At 37.4% G+C, this 15749-nt stretch overlaps 1 protein-coding gene across 1 annotated transcript in view; it reads left to right on the top strand.

Moving 5' to 3' along the window:
- The window catches only part of LOC108147946 (roundabout homolog 2), a 43495-nt gene that overhangs the window by 13519 nt on the left and 14227 nt on the right, over positions 1-15749 (top strand). The window contains exons 2-3 of the mRNA XM_017274730.1: positions 13147-13337; positions 14347-14449. Coding sequence (XP_017130219.1) covers positions 13147-13337; positions 14347-14449 — 294 coding nt within the window. The remainder of the gene's footprint in view (positions 1-13146; positions 13338-14346; positions 14450-15749) is intronic.

Consider the following 15749-nt stretch of genomic DNA (forward strand, 5'->3'; position numbering starts at 1 on the left):
GATCTTGTGTTAAATTGGATTAATTTGACAGTAGAATGCAAATGAGCCAAATGCGAAATGCGAAATTAAACTTTTAGGCTGCCACTCGCAAAAAGGCGAACTTTGGACATGTTGCCGGCAACAAATTATGTGTTGCTCCTTGGCAAAGCCATTTTTCTCTGGCTGCCGTTGCGGCCTTTTAAAATAATCAACATGTTTTTTCGGGGGGGTGCAACTAAGGAGGAGGCACATGTTGCTGCCGTGCAACAAGCAAAGTGCAGCAATAATTTTTAAATTGAATTTTTTTTTGGTTTGCTCCTCTTACTGCTTTAGAGCCGCCAAAGTAAAGCAAAAGCAAAAGCAAAAGCAAACAAATCTGCCCAACGAGCAGACAAGTTTTCCTCTGGTATTTCTGTGTAGTTGCTGGGGGGGCAAAGAAGTCTTGAAGTTGCTGCTGCCCTTTGGCAACATGCATCACCACCGCCGCGTAGTCGGCGTCGTTTTTCATATTTCTGCACTCACATGAGTCGCCGTTTTACTGCCCGTTTTTTTTCTTGTAATTTTTAATTCATTTTCTTTTTCAGTCTTTTTTTTTTTTTTGGTTTTTGCAAAGCCGGAGATTGCTTAATCGATTTGCCATGACTCGGGCGCCAGCAGCAGCAGCAGCGGCAGCAACTGATAAATTGTTTTGCCATGTGTTTATTAATTATAGCGAAAATGGAATGTCAGTGGTTTGGAGAAAAAAAAGGGGAAGAGCTCTAAGAACTCTATCAGTTTGCTACTCCAGGTGGTCCCAGCCAAGAAAACCTGACAACAAGACTTAACATTCGTTTGTTTGCTGCTCATTTTGGTCATTTACAAATGGAAATTGCATTGATTTGATGTTGCTGATGCTGCTGATGCTGCTGCTCCATGGCTGATGATCCGAACCGTTGACTATCCACTTTGATGATATATTGCCGCCCAAGTAACATTCTTTTTTTCAATCCATTCCCCTCCATTCGACTGGCCATATTTGATGCCCAGTTACAAGTTACATGACGTTGTCGCTGTCTCAGTGCCTCATGTTGCTGTTGTCTTTGCCAATGTTGCTGCTGCTGCTTGTTTGCTGTTGGAGTTGCTGCAGTTGCTGCGGTTTTTGTTTGCATTTATTAGCATTTTGCCCTTTGCTTGCTGCTGTCAGTTGCTGCAGTTGCTGTTGCTGTTGCTCCTGTGTGTGGCAACATTTTCAATTCAATTATATTTCATGTTCATGTTGCATCGATTTACATTATAATTTGTGTCTGTGGCGGAAGTCATTTGTGAGAGAGAAAAAACTACAAGCTGGCAATCAGAGAGTTTAGACATGGGGGATATACATATATTTATTCCCTTTCAAAATCATGCACGCTTTATGAGAGCCCACATCTTAATCAAGTTCTCATTCTTAGGAGATTTTCCTTGCCCACTCAATAGTTTGCTGTAACAAATCGTCTCATGATTTTTTGATTAGTCAGGCCAGTGAGTACCATTTTCATTTTCCCCTCGACCATGAGCATTTCCCAGCCAATCTTCAAGTGTCGCTTTCATTAAGCGCATCGAATTTCCCCGCGCGATGACAACTGCTCCAAATATTAAACAGAAATATTCCGAAAATTGGGAGGAAAGTCAAATAAATATTTCATCTGTTTATTTTAAAAGAGAGGAAAACTTTCTTTGACACCTTTGACTCTGGCATATGGCCAGTCAATCACCCGATTCGCCCCATCAATCAATCAATTAGAGCAGTTTTCTTTTGGGGCAAAAATTAAGTTAAAGTGCGTTAAAGTCTTGGCCGTCTGCACTCTCAATGTTTATCGTAATAAGCTGAGTAAACAGTTGCTGCCAAGACTAATGAGGGACCATTCTACAGAGTGGGAGTGACGGGAGGGAGGTATAGTAGACCTTCATGATCTAATGTTATGACAGCTCATCAAGTGTCAGCGCAGAATGGTGGTGAACGCTGCCAACGAAAGAGGAGAAGACGCCTTTTCTGGCTGCTCTCTAATGACATTTACTTTTAACGCTTATTAAATGTTGTGTGTGCCAAAAGAAGCTTAAATCAGTTTGCCAAGGGCCAAAGGCACAGCACTGGACATTAGTTGAGGATAATAAGGGTTCGTTTTAATGGCTTTTTGCCACCCAAAATCAGCTCAAGGGTAGACAGACTGGTTGAAATTTCATCAAGTTTTATTTTGGTTTTCTGAATTTTATTCGGTTTCTTTGGGCAGGCTGAAATTTGTTTGATTTTTTAACTTAAATAAATCTATAGTTATATAAAATTAATTTTATTTATATAAATTTTAACACTCTCTTCTCATGCTAGTAAATTTTTCAGTTTTTTATTAATAAGCTAAAAGCCATTTAATCCCTCTGAAATAGTGATTCTTTGATAAATTCCCCTGTGCCGCACTTTACCCACCGATTTCCCCCTCAAGAAGTAGTATCTCATTTCATTTAAAAAGTATCTCCATCCGCTCTGGCTTTAATAACAGCAATTTGTATCATCATCAAGTCTGGTCTCTGGACTCCAATAATAACGCTTAGAATCTGTTGATTTGCCTCTGCTTATTTCGTTTGGTGTTTTCTTCGCATTTTGTGGGTTCTTTCATGCTCGAGTTGTGTTTTCTCTTTCAATGCGATTTCATGGCCCTTGATTAAGGTTGTTTCGCTTTCGTTTTGTGTCGCTTAAGCTGCTGGTACTCGAACTCGAGTTTTTCGGACAATGGAGACCAGTGACCAGTGACCAGTGCCAAAAAGCCTATTAGCTTTTTGATTTCCTTTTTCCATGGCTTGGGGCTCCGACTTCGACTTCGCCATCGACTTTGACTTCGACTCGGTGGTTCAGTGAACGCTTTGGTACGCCTTATAATTATGCGCTTTTGGCAATTAAACGACAGTTGCCCCGCCCCCTTGCCCTTTCCTCCAGCAGCTCTGCAAAAATGACTGGCTCCAAATATGGCTAGTGTCATAATTCTTGTCAAAAGCCAACCCCCAAGCGACTGAAGTCCACAGACGACCGACGACAGAAAAAAGCGGCGGCGGCGACGAGGGGAAAAAAAAAAAACTGCATAAACATTGCTGATTGAAATCAACTTTGGCATGAAATCAATCATCGCAAGAGACGGCAACCCTTCTTTCTTCTCCAGCCTGCCATATATATTTTATTTTTTTAGTTTTTGGTTCAAGTCTCGCCGTTGTCCTGCCTTCTGCTTATCCGACGAGCAAATCTTGCCCAGGGCCGATGAGGCTGTTTATTTTTACGCTTTGTGTTTCAACGCTAAATGGATGCCCTAAATAAAGGGTATCATGAAATTCATTTTTAATTGATTGAAAGTTTAGAGAGTAAATGTTTTTTTTAAATCAATTCGAATATTGAAATAAAACAAGAACCACATAATTTAGCCATAAATAAAATCTTAATTTAAAATAAATAAACATAACTTATGTTATTCTAACAAATCCATTTTAAATTGGATTAATGATAAAAAGCGAAAATTTGATATAAGCCCCTAAAAAAAAATTATATTTTATTAAAATTGTTTAAAACCAATGCCAGTTTATATAAATTATAATCTTACAAATTTGTAATGCTCAGATACAAAACCATTTGAAGTCAACATTAGAAAGTCCTTTCATATAATCAAACAAATTTGTTTGACAGCAAAACATTAGCTTATTGGTTTTGTAAGTATCTGAAAATGATCCCTTTTTGTGCAGCGAGTGTTACGAAAATCATTGAGCTGGAAATCACAATAGGCAAACCATTAAAATGTCCACTGCCATACCCATTTTTAAGGGCATTTCCTCTTCGACTTCATCCACTTTGCCATCCCTCCATCGTTTTTCCTTGGTCAGTGTTGAGTTTCGCGCTTCGAGTGGCCCTGGATTTCGATCCCGATTCCAGCCTTTGCCTGCAGGACATGCAACATGTGACATTGAGAGCCTCCAAGTTGGCTTTTGTTAGGGGCCACTCAAGTAGGAACACCATTCGGTGCCCAAACTGGCTGGCTTTATTTATGATCATAGCAGTCGGATGGCAATGGCTATTTCTGCTGCCGTTTTTCAGCTCATTTATTCATATTTACATTTAACATGCGTTTTTCTCTAACGAAGTCAGAACGTAAATCGATATTCAATAAACGACATCTGTGAGCATTTTTTCTGTTTCTGTGTTTCTGTGTTGCTCCAAGTCGGCAGTCGACAGTCGACAGTCGACCCTTACCCTGCTCGATAATGATCTCTTTGTTGGATTCGGAGGAGGAAGGCAGGCAGGCAGGCAGCTGGCTGTTCGCTCAGATCCGGGGGTTATAGCATATATAGTAGATGCATATCTGTCAGGGATGTCAAAACGACAAAACATAATTTATGCTGCACATGCGACAGTCCGTCCCATAAACGGGCTTTACGTTTATGTGCAATTGTTTATGGCTCTGGTTTGAGTCTGGTTTTCAGTTTCGGTGGCTACTGTTCCAAGATTTCCCCGAAAAATACCACTTCATTTTCCATTCTCCGCATGATTCACTAATAAATTTTCTTTCTTCTCTTCTCTTTCTAGGTAAGCAAAAAACATATATATAAAGATCTGTTGGAGAGATCTACAAATTCCAATATTAAATGTGGAGCATTTTTGGAAACTGTGTCGCACTCATAAATCACACAAGCCATTGACACATTTCCTAGAGCTTTCGGTCTGTATTTTTAACAGTTCCAACATCTATCAAAAATAATTAATAGAAAACTTGTCGAAATGTCAATGGGGACGACAAATGTAATTAATTTGAAGCCACAAGAAAAATTGACAAATTATGAACTTTGCTGGGTTTTACATCTTCCAAATGAATTTTATTCTGGTTTTTGATTCGGTTTCGGATTTCGTTTACCGCACAATGCAAACTGGGAAATCGTTCAAATCGGCTTATGAAATAGCAAATTAAAATCTAAATAAAATACAATTAAGAGATTAGGCCGAATGATTAATTGGATTTGGGTTTAAAGTTTTTTTCCACGCAGACATTTTTCCATCTATTATTCAGTTGTCACAATACATACTCTATTTAAGTTGAGCGTGGGGCATATTGGTTTTGCTATGAAATGAACTTTCAGCAGGTGATAATGACAGGCTTGATGGGATTATTTTTTAATTTTTTTCTTTGTTGAGGGTGGGATGATTTGGCAGTTTTCTGGGGTAGTATTATTAGACATTTGTGAGGGTTAGAGACATGATATATATTTTGATAAGTAAGGGAGTGCCACTATATCCCCTTTGAACGTCAAAGTTTATTTAGAAACAGATATGGAAATAAAATACTGATAATAGCAAGTAAATAAAATAAGACAAATATTTTATTTTATGAGTTATATTCTTCAAATACTCTATCTCTAAACAAATTAAAACATCTTCATCATCTAAAGAGCAACTAAAACGCCATCTCCTCCTATTCTCACCTTCATTATGCACAGTATTCACCATACATCATCTCTATCACTTCATCTTTTGACAAATGATCTCACATTATAATGCAGATTTTGGATTAGCATAGCTCTTAGCTCTTAGCTGACTTCATAAAAGATGTTGTGTGTAGGATAAGCTTTTTGGTTACATCACAAGCCGGTTAAACGTTCTCTTGGCCAAAATGCAATTTCTCAATAAAGCACTCAGGGACCCTTTCCCATTTCGCATAAATGGAGCCCGAAAAAAGGAAGGTCAGATAGAAAACAAAGATATAAACTATAAAAGAGTTGATAAAAAAGCTGTGTAAAAAATATGACATTGATAGTCCCCTCTTTTTTTCTTTTCCCAGCCACATGTGTCCCTTTTTGCGAGCACCTCTCATATATATTTATGACTGGGGACTGGATTGTAAATATATTGGTGCCGAGAACCTTTAAAAGGATTTCAGTGTTTTTCATTTATGAAATTATTGATAAGAGCCGAGGCAAACTGGCGACGTTTTTGTGGCGGTTTCTCTTCTCTTGCCCTGTTTTTTTTTCGTTATATCAAAAAATGCATATTTTGCTGATAAGCAAAGTGAGTGAGAGGAAACTTGAATCCCGAATTCCCTTTGGCGGAAAGTGGTTTTCCTCCTTCCTCCCCCTTTTACCATAAAAAAGCACACACACACACAAACACACACATGAGACTTGAATGTCGAATTTAATTAACAGCGCAAAAGTCGCACAAAAATGGAGCAGAGCAGAGAACCCCAGCAAAACCCCTTCAGACAATGGAAAAGTTATTCCAGGGGAAAACGGGGTCGGTGGTCTGGGAATTTCGTACCCTGTGGCGCCAAATTAACAATATGCGTACAATGTGCGAAAAAAAATCCGAGAGCAAAACCAAAACCAAAACCAAGATGGAACAGACAGAAAGACCGACTGTCTGAAGTCTGTAGTCTCTAGTCTGAGCATTTTCCCTGGCACCTTCGGGCGATTTGGCTCATTAGCGACTCCGCCAGACTCGACTTGGCGTGCCCTGGCATAAATTTGACATTGAAAATGCGAGATGAAAATGCTCCAGACTAGACAAATGGCTCCCCAAAACAGTGGTCTGATTGAGAAGTCTAATAAAAATATAACAATGGATTTTATAAAAAAATTTAAAGGAATTCTACATAACAAAATAAATATTCTGAGAGATGAACATTATACTATCTATCTATAGGGATTTGTGTATAAATACTTTTAAAGAAAAAAGGAATTTATAGTGGGTTGCCTTGATATATATATTTTTTTCCTTACATTTTTTTAAATATTAAATATTTTAGACACTGTCAAACACACCAAGCATCGATTTTGAAAAATTCACTAAAACTATATTTTAAAAAATTTCTCTAAAAATGTATTATAAAAATTTGAAGTTCTTCTGATATGCTACGTGATATTTTCAAATTAATTTTCCCACATTTAGCCCACTGTGGCCGCCTTAATTCAAGAGCTCTCAGCAGGGGAGTCGCCTGCGGTTTCTCGCTCCTTGTTTTGCCTAATCAAATGCTTCGCCCAACGGGATTGACTCCAGATGGGAAGTCCCTGGCAAAGGTTCTTGAGGGTTCAGCTGGGTGTATTCTTGGGATAAGCAATATGTTTCACTTCTATTAATATGCGTGCATGGGTCCAAACAACATTTTGAATAATTTATTTGATTTTTTGATTTCTTGTGCATTTTTTTGTGTGCTGTAATAACGAAAACAATAAAAGCCATAGTCATCGAAAGCGGGAAGGGAAAGGGATAACGATAGGGATATATATCGTATGAGTTTCCCGAAGCTTGTTGAAAATCCTCACATTACGGACCATAATCCCTGTTGGTTTATTGCGGTTTTTATTGCTGCCCAAGGGCATTCCGTTTTGGGCAAATATTTGGCTGCTCTTCTGTCTGTCGGTGCTGGTTTTCTTTCCCAAAATCTTGGCCCGTTGTGCATATTACATAAATGTGATAATGATTTATGCTGCTTACCCTCCCTTTTTCCCCCTCTCGAGTTGGCCCACATCCGCCGTGTTGGTAGGTAAATACCAGCATTTAAATAATTGGCAACCGGGCAGCTTCCGCTCCAGGAAGCTGTTGTTGTTCGTCTTATTTTCCCTCCAGTTTTCCCTCTAAGCAAACAAAAAACAACAATAAGCAGGAGGCGAAGACGCAGAAGAGCAAACTCAAAGGCGCGCAAATACAAAGGCAAACAAATAAAAACAAAAAACAATGCGTAAAAAATTTTCCTGAAACATTGCCTCGGGAAAATAATATCACATGTGCCGACTGAAAAATTCTCTAAGTATACATTTTTTTTAAAATTCAAGTATTAAAGTTATGGCATACTTTTTTGTAAAGACAAATATAAATTAAATGGGCAAACATTATTTATAAATTAAAGTAATATTTAGAAATGCTTTTAACTTCAACCTTTAATCCCTTTTGAGTTTCAAAAACGGGTTGTTAAGACTTTACTTTAACACTTTTCTTTTCAAAAGCTTGGCTTAAAAAGCGAGTGCAAAATTGTAAGCGCCTTCGTTTATTTAACACAAACAGCAGTCAGAAAACACAAATCTGAAATACTCATATACGGAAATACGAAAATACACAAACACCCACTCTTATTTTCCATTTTACTTGTACAAAAGCTTAAGTGGCAAAAGTTGTGCAAAAGGCTTACGAACTCCTCAGCTTTTAGAAGCCCAAGCCCTCAACTGAAAGGATACCCATGCCCCCAATTTCCCGGCCAAGTTGCATGCCCATTATAAATTAAACATTTCAGCATAAATAAATAAATGGTAGCACAAAGTTGAAAGCAGCAACAACACAGCAGCAACCTCCATCAGATGGCGGCAAATCAAAAACTTGGCTGTGTTGCTTTTGTTTTTGCCCGAGAAGTCGCGTTGCACTAAAAGCTTATAAATTATTGTTCAGTTTGTTGTTGAGCCAATGCAAAAACAATAAGAACAACGACAACAACATTGGGGAAAGAAAGTACAGGCAAAAAAGTATTAATAAAAAATATATTTTTGGAAATGGGAATGGGTAAAACCAAAATATGATATGTAAAAATTATGTTGATTTCACCATATAAAATTTTAGAAATATTTCTATATGCTAAATATTATATTAAATAAATATCAAATATAATATAATATTTTTTTATTGAATTTATATTTTTTGGAATTTTGTTCGGTGTTCAAATAGAAGGGAACAACGAAAACTCAAAATGGCACTAAAACAGGAGCAGGACTAGCTGAAGCTCAGTTAATTTTTAACAGACCCTCCTCGCCTGACGTCACAGTTCACATCAAGGACTTTCCAACCTGTCGCTTTCCCCTTATTTTTTTTAAATGGGGGAAAAATAGAAAAGGCAGAGCGCAAAAAAGGAAAATGGTTGCAGTACTCAAGCTGCCACAGTTTGACATTCTGTGATTTGTGAGGCCAGCAGCAGAAATAAAAACTTTTACTTTCTGACGAGGGATAAATAAAGTTTGGTTGTATTTAAATAAAATTAAATAATTTGAAAAATGAATTTTAAAATTTCTGTTAGTACTCAAACGTATTTGTAGTACGTTGTTTACAATACATTTAAGTGGCAGGTGTTCTGTTGATTTAAACCTATCTTTGGTAAAGAGAATTTTTATAAAATTGTAAGGTATTTATTTTAAGAGAATTTAATTATGAAAATAAATTATACCTTTAGAAACCTATTGAGGTTGATATTAAAAATCTTTTAAATTTAAACATATATGTATAAATGCATTAACAACAAGATATGTGTATACATACGTCTTCAATTATCTGAACATATGTACCTTAGTTGATGGTTTTCCGGCAGGTTGCCCCCAACAACTTCTCCTGCTCACCTGTTTACCTCATCCCCCCTAAATTGCGGCTATTCGTTGTTTGATTACAAGTCTGTCTTGTGGGTGAGCAACTGGACAACATATTTGCATATGCATTTTGAGCAGCTGCTCGTATACACGTTTAATGTTGCCGTCATTTGGGAAAGTTGTGATTTTTGTTGTGTGTGCTTGTGTGCATAGTATGTTGTTGACATGCTAATAATGATGCATATTGGCATAAGATGCTTGAGAACCCCTGGAGTTTTGAGTCTTGGGTCTCTTTTAGCACCTACTGGCCCAAAGTCAAACAACGGAGCAACAGCAAATTAGCAGAAATGCAACAGCATCAAACAGCAGCTCAAGTTGTAGTTGCAGATGTGAATGCTTCTAGTGTTTTTTCATACCCTATAATGGGGTATATTGTTTTTAGGTTCAGTTATAACATCTAAAGAATTTGGGAATTAAAAAATAGTATATATCATTATAATATTTTATAAAACTGGATAATAACTATAATTTTTTAGACACAAACACAATTTTTGGTATAACAGTTACAAAAGGTATAATCTACCGACATACCAAAGTTAATAATGATTCATAAGAAATCAGGCTATATATTTGTAAAAAACCCCATATCACCTAACTTTGTTGGAATGTGATCAGAACTTTTGGGATACAGACTGCCAAAGACATAATAAGCTGGAATTCCAAATTTCATAACGATTCAAAAGCCCGTTCTTGCGAAATCAAGAGCCATGAACTAAGTAAATCACAGTCGGGTGATAGCTACTTAGTGCTCTTATGTTGCTCCCGGGCTACACAATTTCTTTTATGCTTATGTTGGACAAACAGACAGAAACGGCGGCAAACAAAAACAACAAAACACGGAGAGAACAACAACATAAGCTAAGATAACAGACAGCAGCCCGGCGATTTCTTAACAGCCAGTATACGAAATGCATTTCCTGTTATTATTGTTGGTGTTTGCTGCTGCTACCCGCAAAACTCAACCAAACTCCCCAACACGTTAGTTGTGCATTATGAGTTCTGCAGACCCCCTACCTATCTCTGTCTCTTTTTCCCCCTCACAGAGACTGTCTCTTTCTGGCCCCCAAATGTGAGCGCGATTGTTTGCTTAGGTGCATGCTTGCATGATTTCATCGCCGGCAGCACTTTTTGCCTCTGTGTTCCTGTTGCTGTTTATTTACTCAAAACTTCTTTTACATTTTCCCCAACGGTGTATGCATGCATAAATTTCCATACCACCCACACACATGCACATACTTTCACCTACACACACACACACGCACATCAAATGAAGAGCATATATGCCAAATGAGCGTAATTAAGTGCTGAGGATAAATGGGTTATTGTGTGGTACAATCTGAGAAATTGTTAAAATTCGGTTGCAAAAATATTATTTTTTTAAAAAGCTGAAACAAAATTTATATTTTTGTTGGGAAATGTTAAGGGTATATCATGCAAACATCTTAAAAGAATAACTTAAATTCAAAAATATTTTTTAGAACAATTTTAACAAAGTATTACTAGTATATCTTTGAAATATTACAACTTTTTCATGCTTAATTTTTAAACTTTTAAAAAAATCTGATTTAAGTTTAACTAGTCACAATCGAAATTTCCAAATGCACTTTCTTTTTATTGTTCTTCAGTGCTGGCAAAGTTTTTCTGTTGAATATTTTCTCGCAGTTGCATTTTTACATATTATTATAAAAAACTTCCACTCTCACTCACTCGCTTTATTTAACAACTGCCGCAGTCTGTGCGTGTGGAAAATTCTTGCTGGAAAGTTTACACATTTTACCTGTTTTTCTTTCTTTTCTTTTTTTTTTTTTGCTTTTAGTTTTGGCTAGCTTATCGAAGTCCTGTCTCGCTTTAGTTTTGCTTTTCTGTGTGGTTTCTTTTGCTTTTGGTGGGATAACAAAAAAATGCTGAAATATTTATACAACAGCAGCAGATTTTTGCTTAATTAAATATTTTGTTTGTCGGGTAGAGAGAATTTTCTGGTTACGAAAGCAGGAAAAAATACGTAGACTTTGTGGTGCGTTTTTAATAAGCTATGCGTTGGCATGACAGAACTATTGGAGTATATTTCATCATTTAAATTAGCACACAAGAGTGTAGCCATGACGACGAGGGCAAATGGAACAAAAGGGGCAGGCACAATGCCTTTGGACATGGCCAAAATCAGATTCAGACAATGGCTCAAAGCCCATCCACTACATCCTTTTTTCCCACCCCCCCACTTTTGCAAATTTAACAAAAGGCTGCTGTCCGGGTGGTAACAGCAAATACAACAAACACTAAGGCAACAACAGCAACATCAAAAGCCAAGTACAACAGCAATTGACAAATGTCCAAGGTGCAGTTTCAGTCCTTCTATTTCCCCACCAGCCTCTTTCCTCTTTTTTGCCCAAAACACATTTGACAAATGTCATCGTTCATCTGCTGCTGCTGTTGGTTCGAAATAGAAATCACTGGATGCTGATTCAGTGATTTCCCATAGTGATAACAGTGTCACGATTCGATTTGCATATTGGCATTGCCAGGGGTTCAAAGGTCACGCCTTGGGTGTCGAATTGCGAGCAGATCTTGTTACTTTTGGTGGAGTTAATGAAATAGGAGATGGCTTTAGCTTAGAGTGGCAAGGTTGCATCCCTTTTTAAGGGTTATTTATAAAATGAAGATTACAACATAAGCTTAGAATAAAATTGAAACAGCATTTGAAGATTATTCTTTGGCTTTGGCTCTAATTGAAAGGTTAATCTTTAAATATATTAACCAATTTATAAATATTCGACTAGCATAAGTACTGACCAGACACACTTAAAATCGCTTAAGCAAAAAAATTGCGATCTAAAAATAAGATTTGAATGCGAGCGTTCTTAGAATTTGTTTATTTTTTTCTTCTCTTTTCCAATATATTTATCAATTTAATTTATTTATTAATTATTCATTTCCAAAATATTTATACTTATGAACTTCGTCTTTACTTGCCCAAATACCCTACAACTCCCTGCATCCTGTGATTTATTCCCGATTTTCCAACAGTGATACCCAATGTCCATCTCTATGCACTGTTTGCTCTGGTTTTTCCGTACCTCTCCGTCGCTGCAAGCTCTCATTACTATCCGCTTTCAATAAATCTGGAAAACTTAATTTCCGGCTGAATGATGTTACCAACCAAAGGCATTCCGTTCCACCTCAGACCTCGGATTTCCATCGCTCTTTGGCAAACACACACATTTTTCACCTTTAAGCGCTTTTCGTAATTACATTTCAGCTGTTGCCCAACAACTGTATTCGTTCGTTCGCTGGTTCGTCCGATTTTAACTGCTTTTCTGCTGCTGCTTTTAATAAAGTTTATCTAGCGATGTCCTTTGTTTCATCCTTATCGACATGCACAAATTTATGTTTAGTCCTGTGGGGTCCTTTGTGCGCGAAGAAGCCGTGGGCGGGCAAATATTTTCATGAAGTTAATTGAATTCGAGAGGAGGCAAAGTGAGATGAGAGGTGGCTGCCTCAAGTGAAATTTCGTTGCTGCTTAACATAATTTCTGACTGGATTTCCCTACACAGTCTACTTAATGGCCTCTTAATTGCCACTGCATTAAGTGACAAAACTTGTTTAGCCCTCAAAGATGAGTTTTTGTGTAGGGTAAGTCCCCAGCGATGATGTGATGAGTAGGGTTCTTCACTCAAAATGAAATACAACACGCACTCAAGTGGCCAACTCAGTGTAGGGTTACACTGCATTCACAGAAATATACTAACAAAAAAAAAACGTTTCCTTTTTTTCCCATTCCCATTCCAGGTGAAAATCCACGCATCATCGAGCATCCCATGGACACGACGGTGCCAAAAAATGATCCATTTACGTTTAATTGCCAAGCCGAGGGCAATCCAACACCAACCATTCAATGGTTTAAGGACGGTCGCGAACTGAAGACGGATACGGGCTCGCATCGCATAATGCTGCCCGCCGGTGGTTTATTCTTTCTCAAGGTACGCATCATAACCAATCAACTCATTTCGATTCTCGATTCAACTCTATCATTAGTGGTTTTACAGCTGTCGATGAGGAGGCGTGTATTTGGGTTCCCATGTGAAACGCAACATTTGCTTATAAGCAATTCTTTTTCTCTTCATTACTTTTTTTTTTTGGCCTGGCCATATTATTTTATGGGCTTCCGTCTGGTTGGTTGCATTTCGGTTGATAGGCAAAACAACCTGATGAACAAACAAAAGATGTTGTTGTTTTGGGGGTTAGAGCCCCAAGTACTAGACCAACCCCTATATCATTTCGTGCGTGCACATTGCGCAATTTCAGCTAACGAGACTCCTCGAAATCCCCAAACTCCCTGCAAAGAAAGGGTGTCTCTTCCCATCAGACATTGCAATATCCTCGGACTCTGTTTATATTAAATTCCTACTCGTTTTTTTTTATCCTTCCATCTCCCTGTTATTTTCATTAAATGCAACAAATTCAGTCTGTGTTATTGTTTTTCCACAAATTATTAATGGCTCAGTGAGTCTTAAAGTCTGGTTTAAATTTAAATTCAAATATTAAAAAAACAAATCTAGCAGATACAAATTTTCAAGTTCAAGCCCGAGGCAAACAATTTACTTTTATTATTGTCCATAACAATTTCTTCTGTAATTTGTAATTTTTTTTGGGGTAAGTCAACCCCATCCAAAGGCGAGATTCAGTTTGTTGCCAATTAAAATTGAAGTGGCCAAGTGATTAAGGCCCAACAGAGGCAGGATGCTACCCCTTGGGCTTGAGTGTATTTTTTAATTAAATTAAATTGCGTATACGCAGACTGGACAACGGCGAACGAACAAAAAGAGTGGGACAATGGGCCATGGCACGTTTCACTTTTATTTGATTTCGGATGAGCGATTTTGAGACTTTTTGATCTGACACGTGACCCGGGCCTAAGCTGCCCAAAAACTACTTAAATCTCTTAACTCGTGTATCTAATAATCTGTATTCCCCTCGCTTTCCCCCCAGGTTATCCACTCACGTAGAGAGAGCGATGCGGGCACTTATTGGTGCCAGGCCAAAAACGAGTTTGGAGTGGCCCGTTCCAGGAATGCAACGTTGCAAGTGGCATGTAAGTAACCAAAATTAACAATAACTGCTTAAATATTTATGTAGCAATAAAGTTTATGGCATAGTACAGCAGTTGTCCATTTTGTTTATAAATTAATATATGTTTTATGGTTTGTATTCCGATCGTTCGGGGATATTTAATGCAGTTTCATCAGTTTATTATAGTAGCAATGATTTATTTTTGTTGGTAAAATTTTTGTATTTAATTTAAAAAATGTTTTATTGTTTTTATTCCATACAACTGGGGTTATTAATTGCAGTTATTCAGCTTATTATACCTTTAATAATTATGTTCCATTTCTGTTGGCAATAATTGATAGTATATTAAAACAGAAAATACTTATATGACAGCTCTCGAATTTTTATATAAATTTATAATCCATTAATTTAATTCCAAAAATTTAAATATATCAAGTGCAATTCTTTTAGCATATCATGTATTTTAGCAGCTTAACCATTACAACATTTTGACAACTTCTTTAGGGCTTAGAAAAATAATTCAGTTTTCAAAAGCAGGAATGTCAGAGCATCAACCACCCAAAAACGACATTGATCGATTGGCCTTTGGGCCAAGGCAAAATTTTCAGCTAATTGGAGGGTTGCATTTCATGAAATTTACCCCAAAATCGGGCAGCTGCATTTCAAGTTCCCCTTTTCGGGGTTCTTGGTTTCTCCACTGTGCTTTCTAATTAATAAAAAATAAATAAAATAAAGTTGGAAGAAATCCTTTTTTGTCTGTAATCGATAGCCAACTCATTAGAGTTGTGCAGATTTCAGGCGCAAGTTGAGATTAATTAATCTGGTAAACCGTAAAGGATTCCGATTTCCACAGAGCTTAAAGCCATAAAAACTTGACCATTTGCCGGCATTCTATCCTACTTATGGCAAAAAGAAGCCAATGCATTGGTGTGTTTTCATTTCGGTGCCTTTGGCGTTCAGTGGAGCGCATTATGCGTTTATTGAAGTGCATTTTGCATTTCGCATTTTACATTTTGTATACTCTCCAACCATTTTGCATTCTGCATTTTCGCTCAATAAAAAATGCGAGCGAAGAAGATGTGCGAGTGGTGGGCGAATAAATAAAAGTATAAATAAAAATAAAAATAAGCATTGCAAATGCCAAAGCTTATTAATATTTCCGTTGAGCGAGAGAGTTGTGTCCGTTCAAAGCCGTAAACCTGAAACCTGGGCATCATTACCAAGCTTTTATTGGCGTATTGAGGCAGTCGAGGGACGGCATGGCCTGGGATGGGATGGCTTATAAAATATGGAGGAGATGTAGCTGTAGCCGGGCAAAGTGG

This window comes from Drosophila elegans, unplaced genomic scaffold (assembly GCF_018152505.1).
Source record: "Drosophila elegans isolate 14027-0461.03 unplaced genomic scaffold, ASM1815250v1 contig_814, whole genome shotgun sequence".
Taxonomy (NCBI): Eukaryota; Metazoa; Arthropoda; class Insecta; order Diptera; family Drosophilidae; genus Drosophila; species Drosophila elegans.